The 21373-nt window shown below is 46.2% G+C and overlaps 1 protein-coding gene across 2 annotated transcripts in view; it reads right to left on the bottom strand.

Annotated features, from left to right (window-relative positions):
• The window catches only part of gse1b (Gse1 coiled-coil protein b), a 336737-nt gene extending 315800 nt beyond the window's left edge, over positions 1-20937 (bottom strand). Inside the window, exon 1 of one of the 2 annotated variants that reach the window (XM_060837970.1) lies at positions 20769-20937. Coding sequence is in view for 1 of the 2 variants with exons in the window: in XM_060837959.1 (XP_060693942.1) it covers positions 6265-6304 (40 nt within the window). In the remaining variant the exon portion in view is untranslated. Of the gene's footprint in view, positions 1-6264; positions 6434-20768 lie in introns of those variants that run through there. The other variant, XM_060837959.1, reaches the window with a different exon arrangement.
• Between the last annotated feature and the right edge of the window lie 436 nt (positions 20938-21373).

The following is a 21373-nucleotide window of genomic DNA, read 5'->3' as shown; positions in this document are numbered from 1 at the left end:
ACAGGCAGATGATGATGCACTCAATGTGCGCTAACTGGCATTATAATAAAACCCCAAGCGATAGATCCAGGGCAACCAACAGTGTGGTAAGATTTAATTTAAAAAATGAATAATAATGGACAAATTCAAGTACACTGCTGCAATTTATTAACAACTGTTTTTATGGGTTACAAGTTAGGGCGGCACGGTGGCACAGTGGTTAGCACTGCTGCCTCACAGCGCCTGTAGACCTGGGTTCAATTCCCGACTCAGGCGACTGACTGTGTGGAGTTTGCACGTTCTCCCCGTGTCTGCGTGGGTTTCCTCCGGGTGCTCCGGTTTCCTCCCACAGTCACAAAGATGTGCGGGTCAGGTGAATTGGCCAAGCTAAATTGCCCGTAGTGATAGGTAAGGGGTAAATGTAGGGGTAAGGGTGGGTTGCACTTCGGCGGGTCGGTGTGGACTTGTTGGGCCGAAGGGCCTGTTTCCACACTGTAAGTCTAAGTCTGTAAGATGCAGTCAGTTCTGCTACAACACGGTAGTTCCATTCTCATGAGAAAATTGCGTAATAGCAGAACCATTTAAACTAATGGGGCAGTAATAGTGTAATAACCAATATGCACTTTAAACGTTGTGCTTTAGAAATGGTGTCCCCAGTTTATCAAGCACGTTAGAGTAAACGCGCATTAATGAAATGTGCCTTACAGCAGAGCGACCTGTTTAATTTAATGGAACACTCCTGACAATGACCCATTCACGGAACTAATAAGGAGTAGGCACAGTGTGAGGGATTCTCTTCCAACCAGTCACTTGTTATTTTGATTGGCCATCGTGTCTCATTTGCGTTCTTCCCTGCACTTGCTTGCTTCACAGCTCAAACGTGTGACAAAGCTGCTAACCTTTTCCAAAGTCTCCGCTAACACAGTTCTCCAAATAACTTCCAGAGTTGGATGTGTGCATTTCGAGACGTCTGCCCACCAACACCACCCCATTTCCAACTTCCAGGACTGCACTCCTATAGGAAAGTACTTGACCTCAATCAGAAAGCACCCCCCATCCCAAAAGCTGAGGTTTCAATAATTCAAGGGACCCACGCCAATTACGTACAGATCTTTTGACAGGGTCCAAAGTAGTACCCGTCCTAATAGGTGGCACAGTGGCTCAGTGGTCAGGACTGCTGTCTCACAGCGTCAGGGATGTAGGTTCCATTTCACCCTTGTGTGACCACACTATGTGAAATTTGCACATTGTCACCGTGTCTGTATGGGTTTCCTCCAGGTGCTCCGGTTTATTCCCACAGTTCAAAGATGTGCAGTTTCAGTGGATTGGCACTGACAAATTGCCCATAGTATCCAGGGATGTGCAAGCTAGGTGGTTTAGCCATGGGGAAATGCAGGGTTTCAGGCCTTTAGGTTATGGGGTTGTGTCTAGGCAGGAAACTCTTTGGTGGGTTAGTGCGGACTCGATGGGCTGAATGGCCTGCTTCCACGCTGGAGGAATTCTATTCCAGTAGCTGTAACATTCAGGTAAACGCTTATCTTCTCCTTCAATTGCCACTTCTCTTGGCAGAAACCTTTAACAGCTGAAGAAAGCAACATAAACACTGGCATGGCCAAATGATTTTACGTAATCCTGTGAAAGCTCAAGCAGGGCAATCACCTCCTCAGACAGCACTTTCCAAACCCACAACTGCTTCCACTTACAAGGACATGGGCAGCAGATACAAGGGAACACCAGCACTTGCAAGTTCCCCTCCAAGCCACTCATCATCCTGACTTGGAAATATATCGCTGTTCCTCCAGTGTCATTAGGTTGAAATCCTGGAATTCCAGCCTAGTGACATTGGGGGTTGACTTACAAGAGCTGGTCTGCGGCAGTTCAAGAAGGCAGCTCACCATCACTTTCTCAAGGGCAAAGATGAATGGGCAATAAACGCTGGCCCAGCCAGTGATGCTCACACCCCATGAGTGACTTTTTAAAGATATGTAGCTTTGTCTTCCTTTGGATGTTTTCTCTGCAATTCTTCCCGTAAATCTCCACTTCACTCTTAGCTTTTATAGCTGAAATAACTGCACAGAGATCGTGTTACCAAGTCACCCTTTATTTACATGTGCCAGCCAGCTCAGAGCCAGTCCCTAGAATGAAGAGACTCTCTGAATCTCTGAGTTACGTCTGTCAGCCAGGGCTCCCTGATTTGGCCAGGTTAACAGCTCCAATCAGGGATCTCACAGTCAATGAGGTCACTGCAACAGCCACTCACCTTCAGTTGTTCAACGTGCTCAAGAACTGGGGAATTTTCCGGTAATGAGTCCATGGCCAACTCATACTGCTTCTGCAATTTGTTGACAGTAGCCCAGTTTTCAGAAAATTCTATTTCAAACTTTATCATCTCACATCAAACTGCTAGCTACGTTGATTACACAGAGAGGAGAGACAGCAGCAGGCTGGTGGGCTCGATTGATAATGGCAGCATCAAGCTTAAAGTGACAAAGATCATTGGCGGACGTTGAACACAGTCACTCTCCCTGCACCACTCACCTCCCAACAGTTGATCAATGGCTCAGTGCAATTCTCCAGTGTCTAACTGGGCATACCAATTAGCCAGCTTCCCATTTACTCCCAGGTCTGTGCTAAATTACAAGTTCTTTGAAAGAACAACAGTGGGGTGCTTTTGAACAGAAAGTAAACTGAAACTAAAGCTCTCTCTGGATTAGAAAGTGTAATGCTCCCTCAACTCCTTTAAACTGAAGGTAATGCACCCTCTACTTTTAACCTGCATATAAATCTCACTCTATAAGGTCCAAATAAAACACTCCTAGGATAGGGATTGCACGGGCTTAGATATACAGAGTAAGTCTCCCCCTGCTCTTTTAAACAGAAAGTAAAGTTCCCTCTATGCCATCCCAATCAAATGCTCCTCAAATAGGGACAGAACAGAGTGAGATATGGGGAGAGCTCCCTTTACTCTTTTTTTCAAAATGTGGAAGTCAAAAATAATAATGAAGCAGCCCCTGCTTGGGCACTCGACTGAAATAAAACACAAATGAACAGCTGAAGGGAAACTTATATAATGAAACTGAAACTTACTAAATTCAAGTAACACTGTCTGTGCAGCCGATGCAACCCAGGCATGTGCGGTGCCCACTCGTCTTGAAAGGCTTCTACCCTGTCAGTGAGCACCAGTTACTCCCTATCCAGGGGCATCGAAACATGGACATAACAGTGAAAGAGGGATAGACAGTCAGAAAGGACAAGCTCCTCCGCAGCACGCTGAATGGAACTGCTGGCCGCCATCTTGACCAGGGCCAGGAGCAGACCCATACGAAGGTCTGCCCCTCCCCGCACTGAGGGGTGGGTGGGGGTGAGTTTCCTATAGATCAGGAGCATGGGAATGAAGTACAACCAAAAAACAGAAACTAAAGGATGGCTGCAAACAAAATCATTCAATGTACAAAAGAAAAACTGTTTCCTCGAGGCCACAAAAAACATGACATGTGGCTTGGCACCCAATGAACTTAATCAGCGACTGCACCAGACTGCCATGTGTAGTACTCTCCACCCTGGATCTCGAATAGAAAAGGAGAGGACTCCTTTGTACAAAGATTGCACAGATGGGGACTCAAACTCTGGACTTTCAAATGAAAAATCTGACACTCTACTGACTGAACTACTGCAGCTCCTCAGTGGGGCTCAGCAATTGGGCTTAAACATTGCTGGATCGTGGAGGAACAAATTGGCGACGGTTCTTGACCTCAGCTTCTGGATGTGACCTCTCCCAGCTAAGTTAATTGGTCAAAATACGCAAGCGTCCATCAGGATCTCTTTTTGTTAAAGAGAAACAAATGGCTTGGTACTGCATATGGGGCTAACTCGCCACATCAAGGAAGGCAGTTGACCCCAATGGGGGAGGTGATGGCCTAGTCGTATTGTTAGGGGACTAATATTCCAGAGATCCAGGTAATGCTCTGGGGACCAGGTTTCACAGTCCACCAACTTGAAACAAAAAATCTGGAATTAAGAGACCATGAAGCCATTGTCAATTGTTGGAAAAACCCAGTTGATTCACTAATGTCCTTTACAGAATGTAACTGGCTATCCTTACCTAGTCTGGTCTACATGTGACTGCAGACCCACAGGAAAGTGGCTGACTCTTAATTGTCCCCTTAAGGATGAACAATAAAGGCTGGCCTAAAGTCCCATTAGTGAATAAAGCCACCACAACCAGTACAGATTGAACATGTGACACTCGATACATTTGACACTATATTCCAGCTTCTGAACTATCCAGCTTATTGCTTAACCACCTCCCATACTCGAGCACATTACCAATAACCCAGGTGATTACCTGAAGATGTCAAAGGCGATTGGGCCTTCCCTTCTCCAGGCCATGTTGACCATCACTTACACAGTCACTAACAGACAGATTGGTGAGAGGACCTGAAGGGACTGGAATAGGAACACCTGGCTGAACCTTCTGACATGAACGGAGGAATCACTGCACTGTCAGGGAAGGGGGTATTTCACATGCGGCTTTAAACCAAGACTCCACCTCCCTTCGCCGGATAGATAGTCACATGGCACTATTTGAAGATCAGATGTCTCCCTAACATCCAGCTAAATACTTATCCCTTAAGCAAAAGCTTTTGATTTGGTCACCATTGCAATCCTGTTGTATGAGAATTGATTCCCATGTTTGTAACATTGCAAACATGAAGACACTTCAAGAGTAATTAAATGGCTGTAAACTGCTCTGGGACATTCTCTCTGTCTCTTTCCTCAGGGTGCTCTGGTTTCCTCCCATAGTCCAAAGATGTGCAAGTTAGGTGAATTGGCCATGCTAAATTGCCTACAGTGTCCATGGATATGCCGGCTAGATAGATTAGCTGGGGTTAAAAACTCTATGGAGGTTTGGGGGGAGAGTTGGGTCTGGGTGGGATGCTCTTCAGTGCATTGGTGCAGACTCAATGGGGCTGAATGGCCTCTTACTGTACTGTTGGGATCCTTTGATCCTGATGATGTGACTGGCACTATGTAAGTGCAAATCTTTCTTTCAAAGAACGAAGAACAGTTCAGCACAGGAACAGGCCCAATAAGCCTGCGCTGATATATGTCTTTCTAAACCAAAAACCTTTTGCCATTACGTGGACCCTATCCCTCTCTTCCCTGCCTATTCATGGCACAGTCAGAATGCCTCTCAAAAGACCTTGAAGAAGTCTTCAAATTTCTCCTTCCAGGTTATTCTTCAATGGATTTCAAAAGGTGTAGGGTTCTTCATCAGTTGCTTGGAATGGTCTTTTTCTCAGCACAGAATTTTAACCATGAATTCCATCAGCACATCTCAGGGCTCCACAATGTGTTGTACTTGATTAAGCAAGGACTGTTGTGGCTGGAAACCCTGGAACCCCTCAACTTGAATTAATCACCATTACCACTTTCTAATCGTGCCCATTTCGAGGCCTTTGCAAAGGCAGCTCTAAAGTTTACACTGATTCTCGTAGGCGTCAGGAGATGACAGGGATGTTTTCAAAGGTCACAAAGGCGACTTCAGAACAAAGAAAATGACTTTGAAACTCCACTACAACAAGCAAGTGGGATGGTATATTCCTTCATAAAGTCTTATCAAATCCAATTAATGCAACAGAAGCAGCGATGAAAAGTGTTGTGAACACAAAAAGTGCTTGGGGATCACAGTGGGTCAGGCAGCATCTATGGAGAGAGAGCAAGCTAATGTTTCAGATCTAGATGACTCTTTATCAGAGCTGGTGAAGTGTGGAGGGGACACTTTATGCTTGTTTCATGTACATTGTGTGTATTAATCAAGCTGCACTACTTGTGTATATTAAGGAATATTTTGAAAGCATTTTTTCCCCAAATTTACATTTTAAATGCGGCCAAATTGTGTTGATTTATCAGTGATCAGCAACTTCATTTGAATGGACTCAACAACAAAAACAAGACACTTATCAAAATGTCATGACAATGTCCAAAAGTGGACAGCTCACACTGACTAGGACAGACAGTGTGTGGTCATTCCTTCAAACACTTGGACAATGAATCACGCCCCCTGAACACAGCACAAAACCCATTCAGTTCTGCAGCCCCGTCCTACTCTGAGTCACAGAACCGTACCGAAAGGAGGGCACTGTGGCTGGTCAAAGAGATACAATCCTCCAGCAAGTTCAGATGTTCACAAGCGTCAGAATTGGCTGCAGGCCAGTTGGTTGACACAAGGTGAATGCTCCACCCTCTCCAAACGTACTCATTTCAAAGCCCCGACTGACTTACCGAGTTTAAAAGGTTTCCATCTTTGACCCTTGCAATCCATTATCGAGCCGAGAGCTGTGCATGTCCCGCACCACAGGCTACAGTAGCTCCAGCCAAGGAACCAGCTGAACTCTTTTTAACACCTTCAGGGGAATTGGTGGGGAGGGAGGGAGAGAGAGCTCCCGTCATACAGACCTGCCTTCCTCTTGTGATAAGGCTGTGGACTAAAACAGATGGAATTCCACTCAGGCAACCACTTCCTGGCTAAAGTTCCAGGTTTCTGATTTCTCAGAAAGTGACTCAGCCTGTTCGACGTATTGTGAGCGATTTGCGACAACGTTTGCCAAACCCAGTCATCACATCCGTACCCAGCAGCGTGCACCCACACACACACAAAAACAGGTCCGCTCTCCCAGCGTGTAACAAGCACCCTTCCACTACACCTCTATCCCTGACCTTGGCACAACTACAGACCCCGCCAGACCTCAAATTTCAATCATCCAAGCCTCACGGCATTCAGACAAGACAAAACTTCTCAAAGCTGTGAATTGTCTAATGTTAGAAATGACTTCAACGTGCTCCTCAATTGTCTGTGTTAACTTCTGTTCTCAGGCAATGCATCCTATTTCATGAGTGTTTCTTAAGAGTTATCATTAAATGTGCTTGGATCTGTTCCTTTTTAAACAAAATGTTTATCCTCTCTATTTTGGGAAATCAGTTGGAGTCTGTCGTGTAGGAAACAAATAAAACCACACAAAAAAACTGAGAATGAGAAAAGGAGTATTTTCTGAGCCGTAGTGCATCTGAACTCTCATTTAATTACAGCTTGTACTGTTAAGACAAACCCGGATACACTGGGCTGTGTTTATGAACTAGAGCCTGGTAGCTATTTCAGCAAAACTTTGGAAGACTAATGTCGAAGGAGTTTTGCTTTTCACCAGCGGATTTCTCCAGCCAGCTCCCATCTCAGTCCCCAGCTTCCTGAGATGCAGACTTCAGTGAGGGTACTGTTCCAGGGCATCACATGCCCAGCACATACTTGTTGTAATGGCCATATCCTGCAAGACGGTACAAGGAGGGTATTCCAGAGCTGCACACAATACCCTAGCTGCAGGCAATTATGAAGGGATCTTTACCCCTTGATGGAGGGTTGAAGGACTGTGTGCACAAATGTAAGATAAGGAGGCGGGAGGCTTAGAGAGGGTGTGAGGAAAGGGTCTTTCACCCAGAGGGTGGTGGGAAATTGCCTGTAAGGAGGTTCAGGCAGAAACCCTCATAATATTGATGAAGTATTTAGATGCGCACTTACAATGCCAAGGCACAGAAGGCTATAGATCAAATGTTAGGAAATAGGATTAGAACAGTTAGCTGGCTGGTTTTGAGCTGTGCAAACGTGATGGGCTGAAGGGCTTTTTTTCTGAGCTACAGATCTAAGACTATGACCTAACAAGCATTTGTATGGCACCTTTATCCCAGTATAATGTGCCAAGGCACATCACATGTGTGATCAGACTAAGTTTGACACCAAATGACAAAAGAAAATGATCAAAGTGACCAAAAGCTTGGTCAAAGGGCTAGGTTTTGAAGATCCTCTATAAAGGTGGGATTGATAATGAGGACAGATAGGAGAGAGACAGGGAATGGTTTAGGGCTGGAATCCTGGAAGATAAGACCTAAATAACTGAAAGCAATGACAGCTAATGGAGGACGGAGATAAATCAGGGAAGTGTAAGAGGCTGCAATTGAAGGAACACAGAGATCCCACAAGTGGAATGCAGAATATTAGAGTTAAAAATCACACCACAGCAGCACTGCTCTGAAAGCTAGTGCTTTCAAATAAACCTGTTGGACTATAACCTGGTGTCGTGTGATTTTTAACTTTGTCCACCCCAGTCCAACACTGGCTCCTCCACATCTTGGCTATTACAGAGATTAAGGAGGGATAAGGCCACAGAGGGAGACAAAGACAAGCACAGAATGGGAGCTCAGTTATTATCCAAAATATTCACATTCAGTACAATGTGGGGTAACTATTCTGCAGAGTCATGGGCTATGTGGCTTCACAATGGAGAGCTTGACATTCAAATTGTCTGGTGTGTTCCATAGCAGGACAGCAGTCAGGAGCAACATTCCTGGTTAAATATACCCCAGACACAGGGATCCCAAGGTAAGTGGAACACTCAAATGGCGAGACCATGGGTATAAGAATAGGAAGGGTTTAGAGGGATACGAGTCAAGTGCTGACAAATGAGACTAGATTGGGTTAGGGTATCTCGTTGGCATGTACGTTTTGGACCCAAGGGTCTGTTTCCGTACTATATATCTCTATGACTCTATAATTAGGCCATTCAGCCCATCGGGGCTCCTTCGCCATTTCGATATTGGCTGATATGTTTCCCTGCCCCATTCTCCTGCCTTTCCCTGTAACCCTTGACCCCCTTACTAATTAAGAACTTATCTATCTCGGTCTCAAAATACACTCAATGGCTTGGTGTCCACAGCCCCTGCAGCAATGAGTTCCACAGATTCACCACCCTCTGGCTAAAGAAATTCCTTCTCATTTCAGTTCTAACGGGTCACCCCTTCACTCTGAGGCCGTGTGCTTGGGTCCTTGTGTCTCCTGCTGATGGAAACATCTTCTCCATATCCACTCAATCCAGGCCTCTCGGTATTCTGTTCAGATGCCCCCACAGCTCGGAGCTGTGGTGTGATCATCTGTCTGTGGCAAAAACTATCTCGGGTGAACTATTTCCCTCCTTTCTCCTACATCGAATCAAAATGACAAATGGCCTCCTTTGCTCACAAGTGCTGATTTATTTTATTTAATTCGTGAGGGAGCCACTGGCTAGGCCTGCATCTATTGCCCATCCCAGAGGGCAGTTAAGAGTCAACTGCATTGCAGGAGTGACATGCAGCAGATGAGGTAAGGATTGCAGTGTCCTTCCCTGAAGAACATTCATAAACCAGATGGGTTTTTCCAACAATCAACCACGGTTTTGTGGTCATCATTAGACTCTTAATTCCAGATTTTGATTGAATTCAAATTCTGCCATGTACCACGGTGGGATTTGAACCCAGGTCCCCAAAATATTAGCTGGTCCATGGATTAACAGTCCAGCAATTATACCACCAGGCCATTGGCTACACTGTGCTGGTGGCAGTTTACAGTATTTCCATGAAGATCTCAGCAAACCAGCCATTGTGAGTTGAAACTAAGACACACACATTTTCTGTTGAGAAGAGTCAGCCAGCAGACCACAAGTGGTTTGGCTAAAGTGAAGGCACAGCTCTGAGAGGAAGGAAACGTTCAAAGCGGTTCAGTGAGATTCCCAGAAACAGCCCTCACTTCGTGATTCGCAGTCCAAAGTTAGGGGAAACCGCTCTCATTGCAGCGCTTGGCCGCTGCTAATCAGCCAGAGCCAGTGGAATATTATCACCGCGTCTGTCCCCCCACATCAATAAAGAAACTGCCCAACCTGGCTCCAGGCTACCACCAGCCTGCCTGGGACTCAGTAAGCAGCCTCCTCACCACCAACCACCCCCCCTCCCACCCCCCACACACCCCACTCCAGCGACTTGTACACATAAACTAGACTGACCCTCCCAAAGACACTGTCATGTGGATAGGAAGGATCCCGTGGCTTATCTTAAAAAAGAGCATGTATCCTGGAAACATGCATCTCCTACCCAAAGCCTAAATGTGAATGATCAGATCAATTATTTCTTTCCTGTTTTTGGAACCGTGCTCTTTGCAAGTGCGTCTCGAGATTTAAAAACTGCAGATGCTGGAATCCAAAATAGACAGGCATGAGGCTGGAAGAACGCAGCACACCAGGCAGCATCAGGGCTAAAGAAGGGTTACACCCAAAACGTTGACTTCTCCACCTCCTGATGTATTCTTCCACATTTCCCTCTATTAAATAATAACTGCACTGGCGAAAGGGAGCAACTGCTTCTTGGGTTTCCAGCCTGAGAAAGGTGAGATTGTGTCATTACAAACTGAATGCTTCAGTTGAATATGGCTAATTTATTGTCAATAGGATCTTTATTCCTTCCTCAAACATCCAATGTATTCGCTTTCCTCCTGATTCCCACTGGAAGTACCTGGTAAGCTTCAGGTACCTCCACCAAGTGGCCATTCGTTTCTGGGCTCCATAATTGGGCGGCACGGTGACACAGTGGTTAGCACTGCTGCCTCACAGCACCAGAGACCCGGGTTCAATTCCCGCCGCAGGCAACAGACTGTGTGGAGTTTGCACATTCTCCCCGTGTCTGCGTGGGTTTCCTCCCACAGTCCAAAGATGTGCAGGTTGTCCGCCCTATGCTAAATTGTCCGTAGTGTTAGGTAAGGGGTAAATGTAGGGGTATGGGCGGTTTGCGCTTCGGTGGGTCAGTGTGGACTTGTTGGGACGAAGGGCCTGTTTCCACACTGTAAAGTAATCTAATCTAATCTAACGACTATGGTGTCACTGTCATTGTCAGACAGCACATAAACAGACCAACCAGTCCATGTTGAACATAATCCCAAATTAAACTAGTTCTACCTGCCTGTGTTTAGGCCACATCTCTGCATCCTTTTCTGTTCATGTACAGTACTTGTACGTGCATCCACCACTTCCTCTGGAAGTTGTTTGTAAATAAAAATTGCCTCTCAAGTCTTTTTTAAATGTTTCCCCTCTCATCTTAAAAATATGCTCCCTGGCCTTGAAATCACCCACCCTAGGGTAAAGACAGATGCCATTCACTTTATCTGCACTCTTCATTATTATATAAACCTCTGTAAGGTCACTTCACGACCTCCAATGTCAAATAGCTAGGCGGTCATTCCCACATGGGAAAGGGCTGCGCCCAATTCTTTCCTTACCTGATGGTGAATTCTTCAGGAGAAAGTGAGGACTGCTGATGCTGGAGATCAGAGCTGAAAATGTGTTGCTGGAAAAGCGCAGCAGGTCAGACAGCATCCAAGGAGCAGGAGAATCGACGTTTCGGGCATGAGCCCTTCTTCAGGAATGAGGAAAGTGTGCCCAGCAGGCTAAGATAAAAGGTAGGGAGGAGGGACTTGAGGGAGGGGCGTTGGAAATGCGATAGGTGGAAGGGGGTTAAGGTGAGGGTGATAAGGTGAGGGTGATAGGTCGGAGTGGGGGTGGGGGCGGAGAGGTCAGGAAGAAGATTGCAGGTTAGGAAGGCGGTGCTGAGTTCAAGGGTTGGGAATGAGACAAGGTGGTGGGAGGGGAAATGAGGAAACTGGAGAAATCTGAGTTTATCCCTTGTGGTTGGAGGGTTCCTCGGCAGAAAATGAGGCACTCTTCCTCCAGTTATCGTGTTGCTATGATCTGGTGATGGAGGAGTCCAAGGACCTGCATGTCTTGGTGGAGTGGGAGGGGGAGTTGAAGTGTTGAGCCACGTGGTGGTTGGGTTGGTTAGTCTGGGTGTCCCAGAGGTGTTCTCTGAAACGTTCCGCAAGTACACAGCCTGTCTCCCCAGTATAGAGGAGGCCACATCGGGTGCAGCGGATGCAGTAAATGATGTGTGTGGAGGTGCAGGTGAATTTGTGGTGGATATGGAAGGATCCCTTGGGGCCTTGGAGGGAAGTAAGGGGGGAGGTGTGGGCGCAAGTTTTGCATTTCTTGCGGTTGCAGGGAAGGTGCTGGGAGTGGAGGTTGGGTTGGTGGAGGGTGTGGACCTGACGAGGGAGTCCTGGAGGGAGTGATCTTTTCGGAACGCTGATAGGGGAGGGGAGGGAAATATATCCCTGGTGGTGGGGTCCGTTTGGAGGTGGCGGAAATGACGACGGATGATACAATATATATATCGGTTGGTGGGGTGGTAGGTGAGGACCAGTGGGGTTCTGTCCTGTTGGCGATTGGAGGGTCTGGGCTCAAGGGAAGTGGAGGAGATGCGGTGGAGAGCATCGTTGATCACGTCTGGGGGGAAATTGCGATTTTTGAAGAAGGAGATCGTCTGGATTGTTCGGGTTCTCCTAGGAGCTGATGCGCCGGAGACGAAGGAATTCGGAATATGGTATGGCATTTTTACAGGGGGCAGGGTGGGAGGAGGTGTGGTCTAGGTAGCTGTGGGAATTGGTCAGTTTATAGTAAATGTCCGTGTTGATTTGGTCACCCGAGATAGAAATGGAGAGGTCTAGGAAGGGGAGGGAGGGGTCTGAGATGGTCCAGGTAAATTTGAGGTTGGGGTGGAAGGTGTTGGTAAAGTGGATGAACTGTTCAACCTTCTCGTGAGAGCATGAGGCAGCGCCGATACAGTCATCGATGTAGTGGAGGAAAAGGTGGGGGATGGTGTCAGTGTCGCTGCGGAAGATGGACTGTTCCACATATCCTATGAAGAGGCAGGCATTGCTGGGGCCCATGCGGGTGCCCATGGCAACTCCTTTGGTTTGGAGGAAGTGGGAGGATTAGAAAGAGATGTTGTTCAGAGTTGGTCGAAGGAGGGTGTCAGTGGAAGGGTACTGGTTGGTGCGGCGGGAAAGGAAGAAGCGGAGGGCTTTGAGTCCTTCGTGATGGGGGATGGAGGTGTACAGGGACTGGATGTAGATAAAGCGTTGGGGACCGGGAATGGGAAAACCATGGAGGAGGTGGAGGTTGTGGGTGGTGTCCCGAACGTAGGTGGGGAGCTCTTGGACTAAGGGGGACAGGACCGTGTCGAGGTATGCAGAGATGAGCTCGGTGGGGCAGGAACAGGCTGAGACCACGGGTCAGCCGGGGCAGTCAGGTTTGTGGATTTTGGGCAGGAGATACGGTGGCACAGTGGTTAGCACTGCTGCCTCACAGCGCCTGAGACCCGGGTTCAATTCCCGACTCAGGCGACTGACGGTGTGGAGTTTGCACGTTCTCCCCATGTCTGCATGGGTTTCCTCCGGGTGCTCCGGTTTCCTCCCACAGTCCAAAGATGTGTGGGTCAGGTGAATTGGCCATGCTAAATTGCCCGTAGTGTTAGGTAAGGGGTAAATGTAGGGGTATGGGTGGGTTGTGCTTCAGCGGGTCGGTGTGGACTTGTTGGGCTGAAGGGCCTGTTTCCACGCTGTAAGTAATCTAGAGTAATCTAATCTAAAGTAGAAACGGGCGGTGCGGGGTTGTGGGACTATGGGGTTGGAGGCGGTGGATGGGAGATCCCCTGAGGTAATGAGGTTATGGATGGTCTGGGAGATGATGGTTTGGTGGTGGGAGGTGGTCAAGGGGGCAGTAGGAGGAGGTGTCCGCGAGCTGGCGTTTAGCCTCAGCAGTGTAAAGGTCGGTGCACCAAACTACTACCGCACCTCCCTTGTCTGCCGGTTTGATAGTGAGGTTGGGGTTGGAACAGAGGGAGTGGAGGGCTGCACGTTCCGAGGGTGAGAGGCTAACGTTTATCTATCAGATTGACCTTACCAAAACAAAAACTAACCTGTCAATTCACCTCTCTAGCCTTTATTAATGGGAATCTGCTGTGTGCCAATTAGCAGTATTGGAACAATGAATGGACAATGTGAACAATTCACTGACAGAAAAGCCGTTTAGGACAGTTTACTGACATGATAGGTGCTAAATAAATGCACTGTTTCTTTGTCTGATCTTTTGAATGAACTTCTCTGCAATACCGTGCTGTTATCTATTGTTCACTCTGCTAAATCTGTTTGTGCACATTTCATTCAAAGCCTGAAACACCGGTGAAAGGTTGGGTGACAGCCAGTTCTTAGTATGCACTTTGTTTGCATTGTCACATTGTGTTGAGGCTTAGACAAGGTAATGGTGGGTAGAACGTGGTGCAGGTCATCTTAACCTTTAGTTATTCATTCCTCAGCTAGTAAACTTCGAGTCAGATACATTAGGGCCATTGAAGTGACTCATGGAAGATAGTACAATGAAGGGTATGCGGGTTAGTTTGATCTTAGAATAGGATAAAAGGCTGGCACAGTGGCTCAGTGGTTAGCACTGCTGCCTCCTAGCACCAGGAACCCGGGTTTGATTCCAGCCTCAGGTGATTGTCCATGTACAGTTTGCACATTCTCCTCTTGTCTGTGTGGGTTTCCTCCAGGCGCTCCGGTTTCCTCCCACAGTCCAAAAGCATGAAAGTTAGGTGAACTGGCCAAAGTAAATTGCCCATAGTGTTCAGGAGTGTTAAGATTAGGTGCATTAGTCAGGGGAAATATGGAGTAATAGGGTAGAGGAATGGGTCTGGATGAGTTACTCTTCAGAGGGTCAGTATAGACTTGTTAGGCTGAAGGGCCTATTTCCACACTGTAGGGATTCAGTGATTCTAAGTGAACATTGAGGGCCGAATGGCCTGTACTGGGCTGTCCTGTTCTATGTTCTATAGAGAGAGATGGTGCTGTGCTGGTTAAGCTAATAGACTAATAAACTGAAGATTAATATCCCAGGCCCACAAAATCAAATCCCATAGTGGTCTCTGTTGGGACTGAATTAATACAATAAATTAATTAATTAACACAATTCTGGGATTAAGAGCTCCTGTCAGCAAAATCAACTATAGGGGGAGGCCAGTTGGTCCCTCGAGTCTGCTCATCCATTTAAAAGTGACTCATTTGACTGTAACCTCAAATCTACATCGCACTGACCCCAATAGCTGGAGTTACTAGGAATTCTGCCTTTAAAGTAATACCCTTTGATATTGCACATAATCAAATGCCTTCTGGAAATCAAAGTACAGAACGATCACGGATTTGCCTTTATCCACAGCAGTACTCCCTCAAATCTTTTTTTGTTTCATGTGTGAGCCGAGGGAATGTGAGTGGGGGAGTGACTTCCAAAACGGTAAGTCAACATGTCAGCACATCAAGTTCAGAGGAACTTGACGTGGCTGCAGAATTGCACAGCTAGATCACACATTATTTCCTCAAAGAACTGTAACACATTGGATAAACATGATTGCCCTTTCACGAAACCATGTTGACTCTGCCTGGTACATTGAACTTATCGATATGCCCTTCATTAACGATGGTTTTTGACATTTTTCTAATGACAGACATTAAGCTAACTACCTTTGGTTTCCTGCTCTCTGCCCGCTTCTCCTCCTCAATAGCATTTACATTCACTGTCATCCAATCTAATGGAAACTTTCCAAATCAAGGGAACTTTGGAAAATTAGAACCAATGTATCATCTATCTCACGAACCACTTCTATTAAGATTCTAATGATGCCATATGATTTTCATGGATGATTGTCAAAAGGCTTCTAGTTTATTTGTGGCCTTTAGAGAAGCAAATCTGCCATCCTTATCCAGTCTGGCCTACAGGTGACTCCAGACCCAAATGAATGCGGTTGATTTTGATGACTCTCCAAAATTGTCGAGAATGCTTCTCATTACAAAGGAATTTGATGCTCACATCCATGAACATTTTTTTAAAATGTTACATAAGCAGCCAAGTTGCAACCTCAGGTTTTTAGCCACATACACATTGCTGTTGCTTATGGTTTCTGCTGTTAACATGTAACACACTGAACGTAGAGGACAAATGTACGACTAGTATTCAAAACTAGACCTACGAGAAAAGCATGTCTATCAACTCTCAGAAAGGGAAAGAATGACAGATTTGGGATTTTGGAAAGAGATTCATAGAAGCTTGGAAATTAGAGTAGGCCATTTGGCCCATTGAGCTAACTCCACTGTTTAACATAATCACAGCAGGTCCTCTAGATCAGTGCCATACTGCAGCTTGCTCACCAAATCTCTTTTTGCTGTTAGTGTTTGGATATCTATCATTTTCTTTCCCATGAGCAAGTTTCCATCAGAAAACTTGAATTTAAAAATTAAATTGCAGGTAGTTCAACTTGTTCTACTGTTGTGTGAGGTCCACACAAACCCATTGATTTGATTGCAGCCTGCCACCCCATGAAATCATTTCCTCAGTTGAGGATTTGACCATGAAATAAACCTCGATTTGTTTGTTCCTACGTTTACTTCAATCATTTTCTGTTTTTTGGGAGTTATGTTGTACTGCTCAATGTGATGGTGAGACACAAATGACTATAGATGACTGAACGCCAGAAGTGCCTCAGGGCAGCAATTGGGGCAAAACACAATTGACTTTCATAGATGTGGACAAAAGGGGAAGGACGGGAATTGGATTAAATACTCATTTGAAATTGCAGTCCTGTTCTGGAAAGTGCATGTGTACAAAATTGGGAGCATGACAGTGGTTCTACCCAGGGATGAGCACCTGCGGTGTATTCACAGACTACCCAAGATATATCAAGACTAGTTACTTGGGTGAGGAACTGGCAAGCCACTGGTATCTATGGAAACATAACCTCTGCAGCAATCGAATGGCTCCTGATGAGGGGTGAACAGCTGAGGCTGAACAGCAGAGGCTGTGTAAGGCTCTGGTCAGGCGGCATTGGAATATTGAGAACAGTTTGGAGCCCCATATCGAAGTAAGGAATGTGCTGGCATTGGAGGGGGGTCTGGAGAGGTTTACAAGAATGATCCTGGAGACGAAAGGCTTATCTTATGAGGAGCGGTTGAGGACTCTGGGTTGCACACTCAGTGGGGTCTAGAAGGATGACTGGGAATCTCATTGAAACTTACAGAATACTGAGGGACCTGGACAGAGTGGACAGGGGAAAGACAATTCCACAAATAGGAGAGAATAAGACCCGAGGGCATAGCCTCAGAGTGAGGGAGCGGCCCTTTATAACTGAGATGAGGGGGATCTTCTTCAGCCAGAGGGTAGTGAATCTGTGGAACTCATTGCCACAGGAGGCTGTGAAGACCACATTATTGAGTGTAATTAAGACAGAGACAGGTAGATTAGTAAGGGATCAAAAGTTATGCGGAGAAGGCAGGAGAATAGGGCTGAGAAACATGTCATCCATAATCAAATGTTGGAGCAGACCTGATCGGCCAAATGACCTAACTCTGCTCCTATATCTTATGCCTTTTTGGATTTGGGAAGTTTCTGATAATATCACTACAGAACTGAAGACGAGGAAGGACTGTAAGATCAAACAGGTCAGTCATCTGATTTCCTCTCCATGCTTTACATGATCCCTGAAGAATTGACGCAGATTACAAACTCCCATCTGAGCCACTGCAGGAATAGCCCACATCCTCCACAACATTAGATGAATCATGTCACTTGTCCTCTGGGGCAAATCAATGACATGCATCAGTTCCACGGGGGATGAACCCTTCAGAGCTGTGAAACATCACTGGAGGCCAACACAACATTGCAAGAATGAAATTTTCTCTCTTTCCCTCACACACATTCACTTTATCCATGATCTCGCACATAGCGACAATGATATGGTTACCATTGTCCAGCACATTGCCAAGTCTGCACAAGCATCATTCACAGATGGCCCTCACATAAACAAATCAAACTAGCCGGGTCGGACATTTAGCTGGACTTGTAGAGTCTCAACATCTGGGACCACACATCTGAGCAAACTCTCTGGGTGAGAGCTGCAAACAATTAATCTTATTATCAGGCAATTGGTCCCAGAACAAACAACAATCATATAGAGATTCTCACTTTTGACTGGATCCTGAGAGTTTTACTGCAATAGGGTGTCATTAAGGCAGGTTCCCCTTGAACTTTAACGATAAGAACCTCATGCTAATTGCTGCCCGAACAGCTCAGTGTTGCACAAGAACTCCTGAAGGAATTGAAAATGTTAGTTTCTCCGAAAATTAAGTCATTTCACTCGACATTGTGAAATGGCTGTAATGGTTATAAACAGAGACATGTAATGACTATGATTGGTGACACACTGACATTGTCAATTGTTCTTTCTTTGAAATAACCATTTAGTGACTTCTCTCAATGGCCCAGTGGGTAACCTATAACCTTTCACAGTACAAGAGGTCTGTTTCATTTGTGCTTCTGGTTTGCTGGTTTGACCTGCTTGAATTCTGTTAGTCTGGCGCTTTGTAAAGGGCTGTCTCAGCAGTTTTACCTCATTGATGGAGAGGGAGCCTAAAATACCACATAGGACTTGTGTGAACAGCATGAGAGGTGTGCAGATTAAAGGGGAAACGGATTTATAAAGCATGTGTGGTCTGCAGGGTCCTACTTTACTCACCCAAAACAAACCCGCAACATCAAAAATCTTAGGCACTACTGAGTAAGACCTGTGGGAAATTATGTCAGGTGCTCCACAGTAAGCAGGAGAAAGCTGATCGAGTGCATAAAATGCGTCATTTGCCGAGTGAAAGGTATCTGCGTGTCTTCGAAAAATGCTTTCTTTAGAATCACTCAGTCACAGTAGTGTGGGAAGAGGCCATTTGGCTCATCTGATCTGCACTAACTCTCCTAAGGGCATCCCACCCAGATCGAGCTCCCTGACTCTAACCCTGTAACCTTGCATTTCCCGTGGCTAACCTACCTAACTTGCACATACCTGGACATGATGGAGCAACTTAGTACGGCCAATCCTCCTAAGCTACACGTTTCTGGACTGTGGGAGGAAACCAAAGCACCCAGAGGAAACCCACAAAAAGGGAGAACGTGCAAACTCTACACAGTCACCAAAGGCTGGAATCAAATCCAGGTTCCTGTCACTGTGAGGCAGCAGTGCTAACCACTGATCCACCATGTCAACTTTTATTTACTCTTTCATGGAACATGGATATTAGTGCAAGGCCAGTATTTGTTGCCCATCCCTCACTGTCCCTGCTATGTGGCCTGTTTTGTCTGCAGTACAGTGCAGCCACAGTTCAATTAGAGAAGGAGATCCAGGATTCTAACCCTGTGACAGTGAAAGAATGGTGATAGAAGTTCCAGGTCAGGTTAGTGTGCGGCTTGGAGGGGAACCTGAAGGTGGTGGTCTTCCCCTGGGTATACTATCCCTGTCTTTTAGATAGACAGTAAAGGTCACACATTAGGAAGGTGTCTCTGTAGGAAGCTTGGAGAGTTGCTGCAGAGCACCTTGTAGAGCAGTGGTGGATGCAGGAAGTGGTGAAGGTGGTGGATAGAATGGCAATCAACTACATTGTTCTGGATGGACAGCAAACGGTAAGAATTCCACCACCCTCTTGACCTGAGGCTTGTAGATATTGGACAGGCACTGGGAAATCAGCTGGTGCATCACTCAGCTCGGACCTTCTCTTCCAGTCACAGTAATTGTGTAGCTGCTTCAGTTCAGTCGTTGGTCAATGGTAACCCTCAGAATGTTGATAATGGAGAGTTCAGTGAAGGTGATACCATTTGAATGCTGAGGAACAATGGTTAGATTCTCACTTGTGGTCATCGCCTGGCACATACTTGGCATAAATGTTACATGCCATTTGTCATCCCAAGCCTGAACATCATCCAGGTCTTGATGCTTTTGGACATGGACTGCTTCAATCCCTGAGGAGTCGTGAATGGTGCTGAACATTGTGTAATCCTCAGTGAACATTCCCCTCTCTGACCTTATGATGGATGGATGTTGATGGAGCTGCTCAAGATGATGTCTTGAGTGTCCAAGAGCGACCCAGCCCTGGCTGGTGCACTCAAGATATAACAGAATAATTTTGAGGTGCCCCATCTATTGGGACAAACACACATAGGATCAGATGGAATGCTGATCCATCCTGCCCAATATCATTCCCATTGATTTGAATGGGAAGTAACATTGTATGCAGTGTAAACCTTGCTTTGCACCCAGTCCCGGTTACAAAATATGCTAATTTTCCACGTTGCTATAACAACCTGCAGCAAACTCCAAGGGCATTGGTTTATAGTCATACTGTTTGCATGTAACCACAGGAACAAATAATGCATTTCCAGGTCAGGGATTAAAATGGCCAATACTGCCAGAATTAATAATACTAATTGGGACTCTTTCATCTAATGTGACTGCTGCTGGCTCTAGGGATCCCACCATCAGTCAGTGCTCCCTCATGAGTGAGTGAACTCTATGCTCAGGGTAGGAGTTCCTAGAATGCCAAGTGCCAGCCCTCACCAGTCATTTTTTAATGTATGGTGAAAACAACACTAGATGGCATTTGATGCCACTGACTGGTTAGTAGGAGGAGCGGAATAAGAGCTTTATGATGGATGGATGTTGATGGAGCAGCTCGGCACACAACACAATGCTCTAACCACTGAACTGAAGCCCACAGTGACCTGGATTGTTATTCCTTACAGAGGCACACTGACCCAACCCACTGTAACCCATCTGGGGCTGAAGTTAGGAACAATATGTGAAGCGAGCAAGAGGGAAAGAGAACATATGAGACAAGAATACAAATGAGCAAACCCCAAACCAAAGTGACAGATATTAGACACCATATAGGCTGTCTATAGGGAAACATGTATAATTCAGCATGCAAAAGCTGTGAAGCTGTTAAACCTCAGGCTATCTATGTCCCCTGTAGGTATCCAGGTTGTGTGATACATCAGCCTGGTTCAAAGTTCATTATTCCTTGAGCTACTTCTATGCAACAGCTGTTAAACAGCAAGTGCTAAAAACATGAGCAATGTCTCCACAATCCAGCCTGTTAATGAGCTTTCACTGAGCCTGCTCACACGACTGTCATGAAAGAAACTGCATTTCTGCTGAGCGGCAAGTGGCTAAAGATCACGTACTTGTGGTTTTGTGGTCCACACTCCCCACATCCACTGCTGGCCGAGGCGAGGCCGTTGGGATGGCGTCCGGGCTGACTTGCTTAATCCCCTCTGAAGTCTCCCCTCTGCCCGGAGGAGAGCTCCACGTGCCCTGCTTCTTGTTCAAACTGGAAAGGTGAAGTGGCAGAGGCGAGTCCTGTGTGAAAATGGAGAGGAGGAAGATTTTAGTCCATTTGGAATTCAAAGTGAAGGCTGCTGTCTCCCTCACCACACCTTGCCAATCCCCACCAACCTACCCCTCTCCCAACTCTTCCCCATCCTCCCCACTCCTCTCTTTACACTTGAACGTACAGACCGGTTTTCATTTCAAGGCTATCTACAACTTGTATAGCAACTGCCCACTGTCCAAAAACCATACACAAGGTAAGTTTGCTTCATTAGACATTTCTCTCCCTCACCACCTTTCCCGAAAACAGTGGCTCACTTTTCACTGGCATGTTCTGGCACCTCAGGTGAATGCTGTGCATGATCTTTGGCAGAATACATTAGAGTCCAGTCTCATCCTTAACCTGATGCCAAGAACACACTTACTTCCAAGGCACATTGCTGGGTGCCTGGCTTGCTTT

This window comes from Hemiscyllium ocellatum, chromosome 17, assembly GCF_020745735.1.
Source record: "Hemiscyllium ocellatum isolate sHemOce1 chromosome 17, sHemOce1.pat.X.cur, whole genome shotgun sequence".
NCBI classification, from domain to species: Eukaryota; Metazoa; Chordata; class Chondrichthyes; order Orectolobiformes; family Hemiscylliidae; genus Hemiscyllium; species Hemiscyllium ocellatum.
The sequence above is the reverse complement of the archived record's forward strand: the minus strand, read 5'-3'. Positions and strand labels throughout refer to the sequence as shown.